This window comes from Hemitrygon akajei, chromosome 21, assembly GCF_048418815.1.
Source record: "Hemitrygon akajei chromosome 21, sHemAka1.3, whole genome shotgun sequence".
Taxonomy (NCBI): Eukaryota; Metazoa; Chordata; class Chondrichthyes; order Myliobatiformes; family Dasyatidae; genus Hemitrygon; species Hemitrygon akajei.
The window spans coordinates 57,037,112-57,058,022 of NC_133144.1; the positions used below are offsets into that span (position 1 = coordinate 57,037,112).

General features: G+C 39.7%; 1 protein-coding gene across 3 annotated transcripts in view; it reads left to right on the top strand.

Moving 5' to 3' along the window:
* The window catches only part of LOC140714325 (protein ERGIC-53-like), a 121,415-nt gene that overhangs the window by 55,348 nt on the left and 45,156 nt on the right, over positions 1–20,911 (top strand). For all 3 annotated transcript variants that reach the window (XM_073025483.1, XM_073025481.1, XM_073025482.1), the window contains exon 10: positions 11,993–12,069. In XM_073025483.1, coding sequence (XP_072881584.1) covers positions 11,993–12,069 — 77 coding nt within the window. The remainder of the gene's footprint in view (positions 1–11,992; positions 12,070–20,911) is intronic.

Below are 20,911 nucleotides of genomic sequence, written 5' to 3' on the forward strand. Positions count from 1 at the left end.
AACATTTTCCAAATGAAGCAGCGAAGGAGCAGAATGTTAAATGGCTGGAAATGAAATGTAGAACTCCACTGTACCTTGAAACACTAACCGTTTAGATTTATTTATTGCATGTACAATACATAGAAACATAGAGTGAAATATGCCGTTTGCTTTCAAAACCAACACACCCAAGGATTGCCTGGGGCAGGCATACATTGTCATACATTTGGGCGCCAACATAGCTTGCCCACAATGCTTGGCAGGACAACAAAGAAGAACAACAAATCAAGCCCAGTTTCTCCCACACGCCCCCCCCCCCCCCCCTTCATGGACATACAAAGACCTCTAACCCTAGGATAGGTTGTCTTTGGCCTCCAGTCTGCAGTGGGTTTGTGGACATTGGACCTTTGACTTTCCCGATGGACTTACAGAGATTCACAGGTATGGGCTCCGGCATTAGACCTTCCTTTCTGGACTTCCATTCAACCTTTGACCAGGACTCACTGATGACGACGATAGAGGACCCTGGATAATGGCCCAAACTCTAAGCCCCGAGCTCCGGACTTGCTGATGACAGGAGCCCAAACACTAGCTGGTCTGCTGGCCTGAAGTCCGACCATGTTCACGTTGCTGGCCTTCAAACACAGTGTGGAGGCTTGGAATCTGGCTTGAACTCTAATTTCCCCACTCCCCTGTCCCTGAACCCTAACTTCTCTCTCTGTTCCCCAAACCATCCCTACAAACTTAAAAAACACTATAAAACAACTGAGTCCAAGCTGCGACTTTGTCGGCGGCCGCAGCTCATTACCACTTTGACCATATGCTTGTAAACCCTCTGGGTTGATTTCAGTGCACCCATATTAACTAAATAGTCAGAGAATTAAATACCCCAGCTTACTGCATAAATTACTGCATTGTTTAAAGGTCTTTAGTGCACTGGAGAATGGTTTTAAATCTTTTTGTTTATAACCCACCAGCCTTTATTTCTTTGCTTCATAATTTTTTTTAATACTGAGATAATCCTGAGTACTCGATCTTATTTGAATATCTCTATAGGCCGTCTGCTAAGAGGCTTTGACTAGGAGATTATTGGGATTATAATTATGATTCAAGCGAATGAGCACCACATAACCTGCTACACACAAAGTTCACATTTAATAAAATTGTGATAAATCCTGGAAGAAGCTTGATTATGTTACCCCTCCCTGTTCACAAGCCTTCAAGTATAAAGTTATTATCAAAGTACGTTTATGTCACCATATGCTATCCTGAGATTTATTTCCTTGCAGGCATTCATAGGAAAATAAGGAAGTACAATAGAATTTGTGCAAAACTACACACAAAGTCTGGAAAAACAACCAAAATGAAAAATACAAGTTGTGCAAATAATAAAAATGTAAATAAATAATATTGTTCAAAGCTCAAAATAATTTCATTACCAAAGTACAAATCATCATCATCATCATCAGCAATCACTTGTAATCGAGTACGATTCTTCTCCTGATGGTTAATCTGGTCACTTGTGGGTCTTCAGATGACTGAAGAGGCTGATCCATGATCCACGAGTCCTGTTGCAGTGTAGGCAGGTGTCGGTCATTGAAATGATGGTGGATGTAGTTAGATGGGTCTTTCCCAGTCTCTCCTTATGTTGAAGCCACTTAGTCTCAACGGCATGGTGGAGGTATTCTTCTAGCTGTGCAGTCCCCTTGTAGACAGTCCTTCTCCAGCTTTTCCTGTCCTGTGCTAATTTCTCCCATCCATTCAGGCTGATGTGGCACTTCCTCAGGTGGGTCTTGATATTGGTCTTCAAACACTTTTTCTGCCCTCCAGGAGTGCACTTTGCATCCTTGAGTTGGCCGAACAGAAGTTCTATAGGGAGGTGGGAGTCGGGCATATGGATGATGTGGCCGACCCATCGCAACTGGTGTTGAGTCACGATTGTGGATATGGAGTTAATAATAGCTTCCTTAGCTGGAGAGAGTACACCTGTTTTTCCAGTTAACTCTCAGAATCTTTTGGGGTCATCTTTGATGGTAAGTTTCTAGGGTTTTTATGTGTCTGCTGTATATTGTCCATGACTCTGCTCTGTATAGCAAAGAGGAGAGGACTATAGCTTTATAGACCAGAAGCTTAGTGTTGGTCTTGATATCCCGATCATCAAAAACCCTCTTTCTCAGCCTGGCAAAAGGCTCCACTCGCACAGCCTACTCTGTGATTTATTTCAAGGTCAATGTTGGCTCTTGAAGAAAGAAGGCTGCCAAGCTGTGGGAAACGATCAGTGTTCTCCAGAGGGATGTTGTCAACTTGGATGGTTAGAGGTTTAGGAGCTTGATCTGGAGCAGGACTTGGGTCTTCTTCAAGACGTACAAACAAGCTGGATGAACTCAGCAGGTCGGGCAGCATCCGTTGAAATGAGCAGTCAGCGTTTCGGGCTGAGACCCTTCGTCAGGACTGATATGATGATTGACGTCTTCTTGATGTTTAGGTCAAGTCCCAGGAGCTTGTATGCTCTGGCAAAAGCATCCATTATACACTGCAGATCCTCCTCAGAGTGAGCTACAATGGTGTTGTCATTTGCATATTGGAGCTCCATGATGGAAGTAGTTGACACTTTGCTCTCTGCTTTGAACCTGTTAAGGTTAAAGAGCCCCTTGTCTGTCCTGCAGAGAATCTGGACTCTTTGTGGGAGGTCTTGGCCTGTGAGATGAAGAATGTTTGCAATGAAACCAACAAACAGAGTTGGGGCAATGATGCACCCATTTGACCCTGGTCTCAACCTTAAAGGGTGCTGTTTCAGAGCCACTGTTGCACTCATATCATTGCGTAAGTGCTTGAGGTATTTCTTTGGGCGTCTGATTTTGGACAGTACCTGCCAAAGGACAGGACGATTTACAGAGTCAAATGCTTTTACAAGGTCTATGAAGGCCATATAAGGTGGGAGATTTTGTTCCTGGGCTCTCTCCTGCAATTGACATGCAGTAAAAATCATGTCAGATGTTCCTCTGGCTGGACAGAAGCCACTGTGGCATTCCGGCAGGAGATATTCTGCCAGAGGTGAAAGCCGATCACATAAAACTCAGGCGAGCATCTTTCCTGTCACAGAGAGGAGGGAGATGCTTCTATAGTTTCCGCAGTCAGCCTTGTCACCTTTTTGAAGAGTGTGGCAATCTGAGTCTCTGAGTTCAGCTGGAATCTTTTGGTCCCAGATCTTGACAAGTAGTTAATGGATATGATTTAAAGGTTCTCTGCCACCTTCCTTGAGGATTGCTGCTGGAATTCCATCAGGCCTGGTGGCCTTGTTGTTCTGCAATTTCTTGCAAGCTCTCTGCACTTCTTTGACACTAGGAGGCTTACTCATGTCCCCCTTACGGATCATTGTGGGAGCTGGTTGATGACTTCAATGTTAGCAGTGGCATTACGATTAAGTAGCTCCTGGAAGTGTTCCTTACATTGAGAGTTGATGACATCATTATCTGTTTGTTGCCTTCGTCCATCTTTGGAGCAAAGGGGGTTTAGGCCATGATGGTTTGGGCCATACACTGCCTTGGTGGCAATAAAGAAACCCCTGATACCACCAGAGTCAGCAAGCTGCTGTATTTCTAGGGCCCTCTCAGTCCACCACCGATTCTTTATTTCCGTTACTCTATGCTGGACTATGACCTTAGCTTTGGAGTGGGCTTCTCTTTTCACCTTGCAGTTGATGTCCTTCTGCCAGCTTTCCTTTTGTTGTTGATTAGCTCTTCTAATTCATTGTTATTTTCATCAAACCTATCTTTGTTTTTCCTGTTCTTGTATCCAGTGATGTTTTTACAAGTATCAAGGATGGTGGTACAAAGTAAATTTATTATCAAAGTACGTATATGACATCATATACAAACCTGAGATTAATAAATAAATAAGCAATAAATATTGAGATGAAGAGCCCTTCAAATCGAGTCCATAGGGTGGGAACAGTTCAATACTGGGGTGAGTGAATTTGAGTTAAATTATCCCCTCTGGTTCAAGAGCCTGAGGGTTGTGGGTTAATAACTGTTCCTGAACCAGGAGTTGTGGGTCCCGAGGCTTCTCATTGCTGCCATCAGGAAGAAGGTAGAGAAGAGAGCATGGCCTGGATGGTGGGGGTCCTTGATGATGGTTGCTACTTTCCTGCGACAGTGCTATATGTAGATGTGCTCAGTGGTGGGGCAGGCTTTACCCATGATGGACTGGGCCACATCCACTACTTTTTGTAGGATTTTCCATTCAAGGGTATCTCTATACCAGGCTGTAATGCAACTGGTGAATATACTCTCTACCACACATCTATAGAGGTTTGTAAATGTTTTAATGACATGCTGAACCTTTGCAAACTTCCAAGAAAGTAGAGGCACTGCTGTGCTTCAGTCCTTGGAAAAGAATCTATAGGTTGTGGAGTCAATTTAATATTTAGTGTTCTTCTACAACCAGTGTGCAAAAGAAGGCAAACTGTGCAAATAATACTGAGGACACAAGTTGTAAAGAATCCTTTGAAGTATGCCTGTAGTCATAGAATCAGTTCAGACTGATGGTGAATGAAGTTGTCCATTTGGCTCTCTGCAAAAATTGTTTGGGTCTAAACATTTTGATTTTTAAGACAGGTTTGTTAGATCTTCTTGGATGCCCTGGCTTCTAACACTGGTGTGGTGGTATAATGTACAGGGTCCTGTGAGCTGACAAGTTTGGGGTTGATGCTGAAGGTTATCCAGTACCTGTGATCTTGAACACTGGGTTGCAATTCTTTGAAATATGATCTTTTATTAAAGTTATCATCTCTTATATGGCGAGAAGTTTAATATTTAAGTTGGCACAACTAGTAGAGTGGCCTGACAGCACCAGACATTTGGGTTCAACCTGACCTCCAGTGCTCTCTGTGTGGAGTTTGCATGTTCTTCCTGTGACTGTGTGGACTTCCTTCTACATCACAGTGAAGGCTAATTGGACAATGTAAGTTACGCTTAGTCCGTAGCTGTAGAGTAGAGCTGAGGAGAGAGAGAAGGGGAATATAGGGTAAACAAAAGATGGAATTGGTGTTGTTAAATAGATACTGGACAGTTTAAAAAAAAATTAGCTTTTCTTGTTAAATGTACCTCAAAATATACAGTGAAATATGTCATTTGTGTTAAGAGACAACACACATGAAATGTGCTGGTTGCCGTGCAACTTGATCGTCGTACAGGGCTGCTTTGCGCTGTACAAATCTGACTTCCTCTGAGGAGTTCAAATTTATGGAGCACAAAATAGACATGGTGGTCTTGTTGCACAGTCGGTGTTAAATATTTGTGTTTAAAGACTTAGAGGAGTTCACGTATGTTGACATCTGTTGGTTCAGTTGCTCAGACAAGTACCCACTTGTTGCATGAAATACTTTGCAACAAGTTCCCATTGTTTTATTTTACATAATAGCAGTGGTATGGAACATATCCCCTCTACGTTGTGAACGCCCATCTAGCCTGGCTTTATGTAATCAAGATTATGTTCTACCATTAGATGAAAGTTACTAAGTGAAGTTAGTCTGCTGGTTCAATTACTTTCACAATGACAAATGGGCAAAAAAACCCAAAAAAGGCTGACATTCCTATGTAGCTCTGAGGGAGTAGAACGTGATGTAGAGAAATTGTTTTACAAGTACACCCCCCTAAAATAATGGGAAATTTAATAATGCATCAAAACTCTAGCAACTGTCTACAGATGTAATAGGGAGAGTGTACTGATTGGATACAACACTCTCTGGTGTGGAGGTTTGGAAAAAGGTACAGAGGCTTGCAGACTCATCCAGCTCTATCATGGGCATTAGCCTCCCCAGTGTCAAGCACATCTTCGAAAGGCGTTGCCTCATTAAGGGCCACCACCACCCAGGACATGCATCTTTCTTTTTCTTTCTTTTCAAATCTTTTTATTAGTTTTTTAAAAAAAAACAGAAGAAAAATATTGTTACAAGACATTTGAGAGTACATAATAGATTGATAAACATTCAAATATATATTGATCCATACATAGAATCTCTCAAACTCATATAATAATATAAATGATTAAGAGAAACCCCCCCCAAAAAAAAAACAACAACTAAATAGAAAAAAACTAACCAAAATGGGCAATCGCATAATGTTATATATATACAGTAGTGCCTATGACTCCCAACCTCCATCCACACAATTCAGGATAGTGACAATAAGGTTCAGGATCAGACCGTTTAATTCATATGAAAATGCTGAATAAATGGTCTCCAAGTTTCCTCAAATTTAACTGAAGAATCGAAAACCACACTTCTAATTTTTTCTAAACTTAAACAGGAAATAGTTTGGGAAAACCACTGAAATACTGTTGGAGGATTGGCTTCTTTCCAATTCAGTAAAATGGATCTTCTAGCCATTAGTGTAATAAATGCAATCATTCGTTGGAATGAAGCGGATAAGCACTTATTATCTATCATTGGTAGGCCAAAAATTGCAGTAAAAGGATGTGGTTGGAGATTAATATTTAAAACTCTTGAAATAATATTAAAAATATCTTTCCAATAGTTTTGTAAGCAAGGACAGGACCAAAACATATGAGTCAACGAAGCTATATCAGAATGACATCTATCACAGGTTGGATTAACATACGAGTAAAATCGAGCAAGTTTATCTTTAGACATATGAGCTCTGTGTACGACCTTAAATTGTATTAGAGTATGTTTAGCACATATAGAGGATGAGTTTACCAATAATAAAATTTTTTCCCATTGCTCAGTAGAAATAGGGCAATGTAGTTCTTCCTGCCATTCCTTCTTAATTTTTTCAGATATATCTGGTTGTAGATTCATAATCATATTATAAATGATAGCAACAAGACCCTTTTGACAAGGATTAAGAGCTAAAATTCTTTCTGTAATGTCCAATGGACATTCTTTCGAAAAAGACTTTAGTTCATTATATAAAAAATTTCTAACTTGTAGATATCTAAAAAAATGGGTTTTAGATAAATTATATTTGTTAGATAATTGTTCGAAGGACATAATGTTATCATCCAAGAACAGATCACGAAAACATGTTATACCTTTTGTTTTCCATAAATAAAAGGCTTGATCTATGGAAGATGGTCGAAAAAAGTAATTAGCTGTTATAGGACTTGACAGTATAAACTTATTCAAACCAAAAAATTTACGAAATTGAAACCAGATTCGTAATGTATACTTGACTATAGGATTAGTTATCTGTTTATTCATTTTAAATAACGAAAAGGGAAGTGAAGATCCTAAGATTGAAATCAATGAGAAATCTTGCACAGATTTACATTCCAAATTTACCCATTGTGGGCCAGCAACTGTAGTCGATTCTTGTGTCCAAAATATCAAATACCGTATATTAACTGCCCAATAGTAAAATCTTAAGTTTGGTAGAGCCAAACCGCCCTCCTTCTTAGGCTTCTGTAAATATTTTTTAGCTAACCTAGGATTTTTGTTCTGCCACAAATACGACGATATTTTAGAATCAACTGTATCAAAAAAAGATTTAGGAATAAAAATTGGTAATGCTTGAAATAGGTATAAAAATTTAGGTAATATCATCATCTTAATGGCATTAATTCTACCTACCAAAGACATAGATAGTGGAGACCACCTATTAGCAAGTTGCTTAATTTGATCTATTAAAGGCAAAAAATTAGTTTTAAATAAATCTTTATGTTTTTTAGTAATTTTAATACCTAAATAAGTAAAATAGTCTGTAACAATTCTATATGGTACCCGATTATAAATTGGAGTATGCATATTTAATGGAAAAAGTTCACTCTTATTAAAATTCAATTTATACCCAGAGAAGTTACTAAATTGAGCAAGCAAAGAAGAAATAGCAGGAATAGATCTTTCAGGATCAGATATATATAATAACAAATCATCTGCATATAATGATACCTTATACATCGTCTCCCCACGGGTAATACCTAAAATATTGGGTGATTCACGAATAGCTATAGCCAAGGGTTCCAAAGCAATGTCAAATAATAAAGGGCTTAAAGGACAACCTTGCCTTGTACCCCGAAATAGCTGAAAAAAAGGGGATCTTTGATTATTAGTGAAAACCGAAGCTAAAGGTTTCTGATATATTAATTTAATCCATGATATAAATTTTGAACTAAAATTAAAATGTTGCAAAGTATTAAATAAATATGACCATTCGACTCTATCAAATGCTTTTTCGGCATCTAAGGAGATGACACATTCTGGGATTTTAGATGAAGAAGTATAAGCAATATTAATTAATTTTCTAATATTAAAAGATGAATAACGATTTTTAATAAATCCAGTCTGATCCTCAGAAATAATCCGAGGCAATATATTTTCTAATCTAATAGCCAAGATTTTACTAAAAATCTTAAAATCCATATTCAGCAAAGATATAGGCCGATAAGATGCACATTCAGTGGGATCTTTATCTTTTTTAAGAATTAAAGAAATAGAAGCTTCATAAAAAGATTGTGGTAGTTTACCTATACTTAATGCATCTTTAAAAATTTTACAAAGCCAAGGAGAAAGTATAGAAGAAAAGGATTTAAAAAATTCTGCAGAAAAACCATCTGGGCCCGAAGCTTTACCCGAGTTCATTAAGAAAATGGCCTTTTCTATTTCAGACTCCGTAATAGGTGTATCCAAAAATACACTATCCTCAGCAGTTACTTTTGGAATATTCAATTTCCTTAAAAATTCACTCATTATAGAAGAGTCTTTGGTACATTCTGATTGATATAAAGAATTATAAAAATCTTGAAAGGCTGTATTTATCTCTTTGTGATCAATCGTCAGAGTACCATCTTGTTTACGAATCTTAGTAATTTGTCGCTTATCCGAAACAATTTTCAATTGGTTAGCTAGTAATTTACCAGACTTATCTCCATATGTATAAAATTGAGCTTTCGATTTAATTAACTGACTTTCAATCGAAGAGGTTAATAATAAACTATGCTCCATTTGAAGTTCCACCCTTTCTTTATAAAGTTCTTTACTAGGGGTCAATGCATAAATCTTATCAATTGCCTTAATTTTATCAACTAATGTTGATATTTTAGAATTAGTTCGTTTCCTAACTCCGGCAGAATATGAAATAATCTGTCCACGAATATATGCCTTAAAAGTATCCCAGAGAGTTCCACTAGAGATGTCTGCTGTGGAATTTATTGAGAAAAACAAATCAATTTGCTGTTTAATAAAGTTAATAAAGTCAGAGTCCTGCAGTAAAACAGAATTAAACCTCCAACTTTTAGTACTAATATGTGAATCTGTCACCTTAATAGATAACTTCAAAGGTGCATGATCAGATATAACAATAGAGTCGTATTTGCAATCCATGACATCTGTAAGGAAGTGCTGATCAATGAAAAAGTAGTCAATCCTTGAGTAATTATGATGCACATGGGAAAAGTATGAGAACTCTTTATCATTAGGGTGTAGAAAACGCCAGATTTCACAGATAGCTGAATCAATCATAAAAGAATTAATAAGAGAAGCCGATTTGTTCGGAAAAGTTTGAATGGGTTTGGATCTATCCATCAAAGGGTTTAAACAACAATTAAAATCCCCGCCCATTATCAATCTGTGTTGATTCAGATTAGGAAAGGATGTAAATAAACATTTAAAAAATTCAGGACAGTCAGTATTTGGAGCATAAACATTAACTAAAACAACTTTTTGATTAAAAAGCAACCCAGTAATAAGCAAAAATCTACCTTGCGGGTCTGAAATTGTTTCATAATGTATAAAAGCAGTTGATGAGTCTATAAAAATAGAAACACCTCTCACTTTGGCTTGCGAATTTGAGTGATACTGTTGGCCCTTCCAAAACCTAAACAACCTCTGACTATCCACCTTCCTAACATGAGTCTCTTGTACAAAAATAACATTCGCATTCATTCTATGGAATACTTTGAATACTTTTTTCCGTTTAATCGGATGATTTAAACCATTAGTATTCCAAGAAACAAAGTTAATAGTCTTATCCATATTGACAATACATATTACAGTTAACATATAGGTTTAAAAGAAAAGTGAACTCATGAACTCGGAAGGGGGAAGTAAGTTCAAAGGGAAGCCGGAAGTCACAGCACCGCAGCCATTTTAGTAGTTTCATATAAGCCCATGAAGTAAAACTAAGCAAAAAGCAAGCAGAAAAAAGAAAAAAAAGAAAAATCTCCCTCCCACCACCCTCAAAACCCCAGGAAAAAAGCCAAACAGAGGCAAGCGAGCGATCTAATACTAAAATTACCCCCTTGTCTCAAGACGGCAACTCAGACGTAACAAAGTTAAAAAAAATACAAACAACCCACATTATAAAAAAAGGGTTGATATAGGAAAAATTAAAATATAAAATTAGTGTTATAAATGTATATTATCAAAAGGGTTAAAAAAATTAAAACAATAAATGAAGGTTTAACACTTTCGAACAGATCAAAACAGTTATGACGCTACAGACACTGGAGTCTGTCGGGAAGAAGAAACGCCATTTTATTCTTCCAAATCTTAATATTCAAATGCTAAAAATGTAAAAAAAGAGCGTATATCGATTAAAAAAAAGAAAAAAAAATAACCCTAATAGGTCATCTTCAACATTAATCGGTTAGTAATATATAAAAATATGAAATCGGAATAAACCCGGTAGAAAAAAGAGAGCTTTAATCGTATATAGGAAATACATATGAACCGTATCAAAAAAGAACCCAAACGTCAATCTATAACAGATCCAAATCTATAGGCTAGATTACATTGATCAGCCCGATCAAATGTCATTGTTCCAGGAAACCTTGAGCATCCGCTGGCGATTTAAACAGCCGAAAAGATCCATCTTGAAGGGTGACTCTCAGGTGTGCTGGAAACAGCAACGCTTGCTTGTAGCCTTTCTGGTGAAAATTCGACATAACCGATCTGAAAGCCAGCCTAGCCCGTAGTACTTCGGGGCTATAGTCCTCCAGAATGCGAAAATTAAAATTTTGATAGGTTATCATACCTTTTTTACGAGCCGCACGAATCAGTCGTTCTTTGATGTGAGGATAATGGATCCTAAGAATTATGTGCCGTGGTTTCAGACTTGAATCTGCCCGATATCTGGATACTCTGTGTGCCCGATCGATTAACGGGGGGTTATCCAGGACTTCTTCGCCCAGGACATCCACTAGAAATTTGGAGAAGAAAACGGTCAGATCACCGCTTTCAAATTTTTCCGGGATTCCAATTAACCGAAGATTTTGTCTTCGAGAACGATTTTCCAAATCAGTAATTTTAGCTTTATAGCGATCCATCTGTTGGATCGTCGAAGTTTGCTCTTCTTGCATTTTTTCGATTATACGATCCTTCTTACGAGCAGCTTCTTCAAGAACCAAAATGCTTGCATGTTGTTCATTTGATTCCCGTGAAAGGGTCAGGAACTTATCTTCGAGTGATCTCAAACGATTGTCATACTGTGAGAATCTTCCAAGTAATTTTTTCTCCAATTCATCAAATCTAGCGTCTATAAACTTCACAACAACTTCTAAAGTTAACGGTTCTCTCGTCTGTTTCGGTTCTTTTGCTTTAGACATTTCAGCGAGTTGAGAGTAATTCAGATAGTTTTTAAAAAAATTCTATATGTTTAGACCCCTTTAAAATAAGTTTATGGGGTGTTTGTAGGTTAAAAAAAACGTAAAAGGTTTGGAGCAAAGCCTAGATGCGGTTTACTCCATGAGCGCCATCTTGAGACTCGGACATGCATCTTCTCATTACTCCCATCAGGAGAGGAGATACAGGAGCCTGACAATCCAGACTCAATGATTCTGAAACAGCTTCTCCTCTGCTTTCTGACTGGTCCAGGAACTCCACCTCATTATTCCATTGTTAGTAATTTATGTGTTTGTACTGTACTACTGCCACAAAGCACCACTTCTCATGCCATCTCTGACATATACAAACCTGATTCTGCTTCTCAATGTCTCCTCTAACAGCAGAATGTCTCCATCCAATGCCTTTGACTGACATGTGCCTTTGTTTTGGTAGGATGCTGTTAACTCAGAAAGCTTGATGAACGTGCTAAATGGTCAGAAGAACGTGGTTCAGCAGGTGCAAGAAATTGGGTAACTACCATTTTTTTGTGTGGCCTCTGGTATGGTTGAGTAGGACACTGACTATCATGAAGAGAGATGATATTCTGGAATTTCAGCTGAGGTATTCAGGTATGCTGAGAGAGAAAAATCTTTGGAAAATTCCACGGACCTTTGTAGTTTGCACAAAAAGTGAGTAAAAAGCTGCAAACATGAATTAGTTCAATGATCTTCCTCATTTATTAAATGTATTTCTTTTATTCCCACAAGATGATTGTTGAAAAATAGTAAATTCCTACATGAATGAAGTAACCACATTATCCATATATTTGTTATTTTTTATTATTATAATAATTAATGACTCGGATTTGCTTGAAAACAGCAAGATCTCTCATATCTTAGATAAGGCTGGTATAAAGATCTTTCAGCACGTTGACCTTCGTAAATCAAAACATTGAGTGCAGGAGATGGGATGTTAGATTGAAGTTGTTCAAGATGTTTGTGAGGCCTAATTTGGAGTTTTGGTCACCCACTTAGAGGATGAGGATCAATAGGATAGAGAGAAAGTAAAAACAAATTACAAGGATGTTGCCAGGACTTGAGGATCTGAGTCATAGGGAAAGGTTGAATAGGTTAGGACTTTATTTCCTGGAGTGTTAGAGAATGAGGAACATCTGGCAGCTCTTGGGCTGTGTTCCCTGGAGTTCAGGAGAATGAGGGGGGATCTCATAGAGACATTCTAAATGTTAAAAAGTCTGAACAGATTAGATATGACAAAGTTATTTCCCATGGTAGTGGAGTCTAGGACAAGAAGGCATGACTTCAGGATTGAAGGACGTCCATTTAGAACAGAAATGCGGAGAAATTATTTTAGTCAGAGGGTGGTAAATCTGTGGAATTTGTTGCCAAGAGCGGCTGTGAAGGTGCATTTAAGTCAGAATTAGATAGGTCCTTGATTAGCCAGGGTATCAAAGGGTATGGGGAGAAGGCAGGGGAGTGGGGGTGACTGGAAGAATTGGCTCAGCCCATGATTGAATGTCGGAGCAGACTCGATGGGCCGAACGGCCAACTTCTGCTCCTATATCTTATGGTCTTATAGAATGAGGGGAGATTTGATAGAGGTATACAAAAATTATGAGTGTTGTAGATAGGGTAAATGTAAGTAGTCTTTTCCCACTGAGGTTGTATGGGACTAGAATGAGAGGTCATAGGTTAAGAGTAAATGGTGAAAATATTTCAGGGGAGTCTGAGGGGGTTCTTCACTCAGAGGGTGTTGCAAGAGTAGAACGAGCTGCTAGCAGAAGTGGATATGGGATCAATTGCAGTATTTAAGAGAAATTTGGACAGGTACATTGAATGGAGGGGTACGGGAGGGCTACAACCCAGGTACACGTTGGTGGGACTAAGCAGAATAACAGTTCGCCGTGGACTTGCTGGGCCGCACAGCCAGTCTCTGTACTAAATGCTCTATGACTGTATTAGTTGAAGCTCAGTACAGATGATAAGACTACATTTTCACCAGCAGAAAGATTCATGAGGTTGTTACTGGGACCTGAGGGTGTGAATGATAAGGAGAGGCTGGATGAGCTGGGACTTTTAACACTGGAGTGTAAGAGGATGAGGGGGTGACCTGTTAGGACTATCTATAGATTATCATGGTTGAGTTGGGTGGATGGGCCTGTTTCTGTGCCGTGTAACTCTGATTTAATTTCCTCCAATTTGCAATTGTGCGGTTTTTATTTCATTTAGTAAAGTTTGCTTTTCACAACTGGGTGAAACCACCTGCAAATTTACTGTTCAAAAGGTGAAACAAACTCCAGAAATCATTGCCAGGGGAACTGGTCCACGGCAGGATATCTGAAATCCCTTCCACATAACTCATTTATGCATTTTCTTGGAAAAACTACTTACCTCATGCTGTTTTGCCTCTCCTGTGGAGGCATCTGAATTCTAACAACCTCCTGAATTATATTTTCAAACAAATATTTTCAATTAAATCTCCTTCTGTCCTCCAGTTCTAAATCCATTCCTCTTATAGTGAGAGATTAGTGTTGTTTATACCTGGCAGACAAGATGGACCGATATGTGATATATGGTGATTTAGATGCATATCATATTTTTTTTACTGAGTTAAGTATTGTATGTAATTAGTTTTGCTACAACAAGTGTATGGGACATTGGAAAAAAAAGTTGAATTTCCCCATGGGGATGAATAAAGTATCTATCTATCTATCTATCTAACTAATTAGACAACAGTTGCATGGAGCATGTGTGGATCAGGTTACCTCTGGGCTTCTTTTCCTCGTATTGAAATGTAGGAGCCAAGGAATAGCTTGAGGTGATATTGTAGTGCACCTGACCTCAGCATGACATGTGAGCCCATTGACACAACGCTAGTGTGCTGTGGGACTGGATCCACACATCCGGCCCCTCGGGTTTGTCTCATCCAAGGTTCCTTCAGAACAGCAAATTAATTTGTATGCGTGCACTCACTGACCCTCAGTGACAAGGAGAGGGCAGAGAAGTGAGTTGTTTACTCCCCGCCTCTTGCAATTAATTGTTTATAAATGTTTTCTTGAAAACAATTTTTGCTTATGGTTTATGGTATTTTGAAATGTTTTTTTAATAATGTTTTAGAAAGTTCTATCTGAATTGTTTGTGGATATCTCTCACAAAGAGGTTAAAAATGAACTGAAAGGGCCTTCTCTACAGTGGTGAGACCCATCGTAAATTGGGGGACCGCTTCATCAATCACTTCCATTCCATCTGCCAAAATCAGAACTTCCCAGTGGCAAACATTTTTAAATTCTGATTCCCATTCCCATTCTGACATGTTGGTCCATGGCCTCCTCTTGTGCCATGATGAAGCCACCCTCAGTGGAGGAGCAATTGCTTACACTCCATCTGGGTAGCCTCCAACCTGATGACGTGGATATCGATTTCTTCTTCCGGTTTAAAAAAAACATTCCCTCTCCTTCCCCTCTGCTTCTATTCCTGACTCTGGTTTTGTTGTTTATGAAAGGGCCTTTGGTGTCAATCTGCCAAAAGGCCATCGGGGGTTTCTGGAGGCAGGGCTCCTGGATCTCCCTGAGGTAGAGAAGACCTGCTGTGGAAGCCGTGAAAGTTAAGTACATTGAAGGGAAACGTGGAGCATTGAGGATGATCTGATTCACCAACAGAATCAACAAACTCATTCGTAAGGCCAGTGATGTTGTGGGGGTGGAACTGGACTCTCTGACGGTGGTGTCTGAAAGGAGGATACTGTCCAAGTTGCATGCCATCTTGGACAATGACTCCCATCCACTCCATTATGTACTGGTTAGGCACAGGAGTACATTCAGCCAGAGACTCATTCCACAGAGATGCAACACTGAGCGTCATAGGAAGTCATTCCTGCCTGTGGCCATCAAACTTTACAACTCCTCCCTCGGAGTGTCAGGCACCCTGAGCCAGTAGGCTGGTCCTGGACTTATTTCCACTTGGAATAATTAACTTATTATTATTTAATTATTTATGGTTTTATATTGCTATATTTCTTCACTATTCTTGGTTGGTGCGGCTGTAACAAAACCCAATTTCCCTCGGGATCAATAAAGTATGTCTGTCTGTCTGATTAAACAGAAATAAAGCATGAGAACAAACTATCTTAACAGCATTAAAGCCACATTGCCGGAGCTGCGTTTAACAAGACACATGGTCTTTGAAAGGACTGGCAGAAGGAGGACAGGTTGAGAGGTGTCCATGAAGAGCTAGCCAATCTCAGCAGCAATGGAGTTGTTGACCTGGCCTTTGCATCTCTGTCAGGGGAACTTTGGCCAGGATTCCTCCAGATTGGTCTGATACATGAGGATAGGTTGAGTGTGCTTTGGCCTTTCTCTGAAGCGAAGGAAAAGGAGTGTGTACTTGGTAGAGGTGTAGACCTTACAAGGTGATAAGCGGCATAGATCAGCAGATAGCCAGTGGCTTTTTACCAGGGTGGAGATGAGGGGGGTATAATTTTAAGGTGATTGGGGAAAAATTTATGGGGGGTGTCAGAGGTAGGTTTTTTTACACAGGGAGTGATGAGTTCATGGATCGTACTGCCAAGGTTGGTGGCAGAGGCAGGTACATTAGGGACATTTAAGAAACTCTCAGACATATGGATAAAAGAAAAATGGAGGGCTATGTTGGAGGAAAGGTATAGACTGATCTTAGAGTAGGTTAAAAGGTCAGCACAACATTGTGGGCCATTGCGTCTCTATTATGCTGTAGTGTTTATTTATTTATTGAGATACAGTATGGAGTAGGCCCTTCCAGCACTGTGAGCCACACTGCCCAGCCACCCTAGCCTAATTACAGGACAGCTTAAAATCACCCGATGAAAACCCACATAAGACCATCAGACATAGGAGCAGAATTAGGCGATCTGCCCATTGAGTCTGCCCCGCCATTCAATCATGGTTGATCCTTTTTTTTTCTCCTTCTCAACCCCAGTTCCCGGCCTTCTCCCTGTAACCTTTGATGTCATGTCCAATCAAGAACCTTCAACCTTTGCCTTAAATACACCTGGCCTCCACAGATGCATATGGCAACAAATTCCACAAATTCACCTCCCTTTGGCTAAAAAAAATTCTCCGCATCTCTGTTTTAAAAGGGTGCCCCTCTATCCTAAGGCTGGGCCCTCTTGCCCTAGACTCTCCCACCATGGGAAACATCCTTTCCACATCTACTCTGTCTAGGCCTTTCAATATTTGAAAAGTTTCAATGAGATTCCCCCCATATCCTTCTGAATTCCAACAAGTACAGACCCAGAGCCATCAAGCGTTTCTCATATGATAACCCCATGGTCACGGGGAAAGCGTACAAACTCTTTATAGGCATCAGCAGAAATTGAATTCAGGTCTCTGGTACTGTAAAGTGTTGTGTTAACCACTACACTACTGTGCCCTCTATGGTCGCCAATGACTCAGTGGGAGTTAATTCTGTTTATCACTATTACATCTACTGCAACGCAGTGAAAAGCTTTCACTTGTGTGTCTTCCAGAGAGATCATTCCATACATAAGTACATTGAGGAATTTTGAAAGGAAAAACAGTAATGGAATGCAGAATGTGTTGTTACAGATACAGAGGAAATGCAGTAGTCAAGTGAGGTGCAAGGGCCATGTGAGGTAGAGAAAGAGGTGAGAAGTTCTCTGTTGTTAAGACGTCTGTTCAAGAGTCCTGCAGAAATGACGCAGAAGCTGTCTTTGAGCCTGGTGGTACATGTTGCTGAGCTTTTATATCTTCTGCCTGATGGAAGGAGGTTGAGGAAAGCTGCCAACATAATAAAGGAGCTCTCCCATTTGGAAATGTAGACAGAGTCAGTGAAGGGGAGGCTGGTTTTTACAATAGACTGGGCTGTGTTCACAATTCTCTACAATTTCTTGAGGTTTTGGGCAGACCAGTTGCTGTACCCAGCTGTGATGCATCCGGAAAGGATTTTTTTTTGGTATGGTGCATCTGTAAAAACTGTTGAGGGTCATTTGGGACATGTTGAGTTCCTTAACCTTCTGAGAAATGATAGAACATTTGTTTGCCTTGCGGCTCTGCGCTGCATAACATCAAGGGAGAACATCTGTTGAAGTGTGGAAAGGCTTAATCTGTTTAAAGACAGTATATTTGAGCAAACCACATCGTGTGTTGTATAATTAATAGCAATATTTCGATAATATCTGAGTCTACATTTGCATAGGCTTAAAATAGTATATAAATAGTTTTGGGTTATGCAGGTATGAAATATGACAGCTGTTCAGAGTCCAATTGTAATTGTTTAACTAACATGAAACTATAAAAATTAAACCAAACCATTTTGTACTTGGGCAATAGGGATTAATATGATCTTTATGGTTGATATATCTTCTACCTTCTGCAGTTATTTTCTCCTATTTATTACATTTGATATTCTGAGATACACATTGCTTGAAAACTGGATTTAATTTTAACTCGTTGGATTAAGGGAGTAGTATAAACATTGGTCTTTGTTGATCATACATCTTCAGCATCAATCAATAAATTCAATAATGCTAGTGGTTATGCCAAAGAATTCAAACCACATGAGGAAACTGGGTATTAAATATACAGGAAAAGGGGCAAAAAATGAAACTAGCTCTGTGTGTAGGCACCCTGCTCTGTGCTTTCTTTGAGCCACTGTCTTGTCTTTATAACTACATCAATATGTTGGGACCAGGTTAGATTCTCAGAGATCTTGACACCCAGGAATTTGAAGCTGCTCACTCTCTCCACTTCTGATTCCTCTATGAGTATTGGTTTGTGTTCCTTCATCTTACCCTTGCTGAAGTCCACAATCAGCTCTTTCGTCTTACTGACATTGAGTGCCAGGTTGTTGCTGCGGCACCACTCCACTAGTTGGCATATCTCACTCCTGTACGCCCTCTCGTCACCTCCTGAGATTCTACCAACAATGGTTGTATTGTCAGCAAATTTATAGATGGTGCTTGAGCTGTGCCTAGCCACACAGTCATGTGTATACAGAGAGTAGAGCAGTGGGCTAAGCACACACCCCTGAGGTGCACCAGCGTTGATCGTCAGCAAGGAGGATATGTTATCTCCAATCCGCACAGACTGTGGCCTTCCAGTTAGGAAGTCGAGGATTCAATTACAGAGGGAGGTACAGAGGCCTAGGTGAACTATTTGGCTTTATACCTAGTGCTTTATACTTAATGAATGGTTGGGGGTAGGGGAGGGAATTCACTGCCTGAGAAGAAGTTACCTCAGCACAGTAAAAAAAATACCCAGGTGAGCAAATGCTGAGCTGTGGTCTGTCAGTTTTGGACCAGGGCCTGGCGAAAGGAGTTAACCTCAACTATACCTGTGTAAGATATCTCTGCCACTCTTTAATGGAACCAATGCATTTATCCCCATAGCCGTGCTTTCTCATGCAAACCCATTCATCATGACCTCACCTTACAGATCTCATCACTGTTCCTTGTCCCAACAATACTTTAAAAAGCTAAACAGCGAATGCATTAAGTCCTCATTGCCGCTTGCAGACTTTTGAGGTGGGCAGTGCATTACTGAGAGTATTGGGAATGTGTCACAGTTCTTCCCACCCCTGTCCTGCGCACACCCTTCTCCTGCAGTGTCCGGTGAGACCTGCTTTGCCATGGTATGGGTTGCATTTTGCTGTGTTATGCTGGCATTAGCGAAGTGATCACTAAAATGAAGATTAGCTTTATTTGTCACGTGTACATCGAAGCATTAAAACGTAGAGTGAAATGCATCATTTGTGTCAACAGCCAACACAGTCTGAGGGTGTGCTGGGGGCAGCCCGCAAGTGTTGCCATGTTTTCAGTCCCAACATAGCATGCCCACAATTTAGTAACCCTAACCTGTACATCTTTGGAAGGTGGGAGTAAACCAAATCACTCAAAAGAAACCCATATGTTGTGTATTTAATATTTCAGTAATGTTTGAGTAATACTGTGAATATTTTGTTTTATTAAGCATTATTGTTCGTTTAAGTAATTCATTACAGGTTATTTGTAAAAATAAGTGAATTCTATACATCATCATGCCACCACGTAAAGTAAACTGAACTAAGACTCACATCGTTTTGGAGTCTCTTGTTTTCCTTTCGATTAGATTTATGTTTGGAGTTACAAAACTACCCAGTCATGGGGAGAATGTATAAACATGAGAATTGAGTCCCCATCGCTGATCACTGGTGCTGTAAAGCACTACGCTAACTGCTACGCTGCTGTGTTGCCCTGTTCTAGCTGGTGTGAGGTCATTTAGGGTTAGGAATTTGCAGCGGAGCTGGGCTGGATGTGTACTAGGAGCAGAGCCCAGAAGGTGGATTGGTTGAGAAGCAGAGTTTTGGCATCAGCAGGGGCTAGAAACACGAGTAGTGTGAGGTCCAGAGAGTTGGCCCATTGTGCAGTGGAATCTGTGGACGGAATCACTCGGAACTAGGATTGTAACTGGAGCAGATTCCAGACTACTTGAATTTTCTTCTTATTTTGATGAGCTAAAGTGTACTTGGAAAGTATACTAGTACAAGCTTGATGGACTGATTGGCCTTCTGTTTCCTACATTAAAAACAATTCTCCATATTCTTTCTGGTGTTGATATTGAACCTGTGTCCTCAACTATAAATAGTTGTGCTAACTCACCCCAATATCTCATTGTGTCAGATTACAACGTCTGTGTTCTTAGTAGATGAACCCTCCCATCCAGGATTTGTCTGTGTAAACCTTTACTGTATCAGATTTTCGACATCTAATGTGAACATCCATATTTAGAATCTGTGTTTTAACTCTGCCCTTACGGGGCAGGATTTCTCTTGGACAGGAGTGTTACGTTACAGATCAAGGTGATCTATGAAAATGAACGGAGTTATTACTTTATTCCAAAGTTATTACTTTACTGAAGAAATCTGAGTGTTTCTTGCTCAAACGGAGACCATTCTACCTGTGTCGTCATCTATGTCCCTATAAAACTTTTGTTAATATGTTCTGTTACTATAACCTCACTTCATAAAATTGTGTATCTTACTTTTTGTATCTGTTTTTTTAATCCCTGCTGGAAATAAATACGTTTCCACGTTTAACAAGGAATTCTAACAAAACTCATTTGTTCTGGTAGAGTTCCTCTTGTTGGAACTCGTTGGGGAGGAGGTACAGCAGTCTTGGGTCCCACACGACCAGATTCAGGAATTGTTACGACCCCACAACCATCAGCCTCCGAGAGGACTACAACCTTGTTGTAGGTTTGGAGGCTTGTGCACCTCAATGACCCAGAGAGTTATATTTGCTGGAGTCAGGGCCTTGTGCTTTGGCTCTTGGTATGGTCACCCATGCCAAACAGGTCGAAAAGTAGAGGCTAAACTAAGAGTG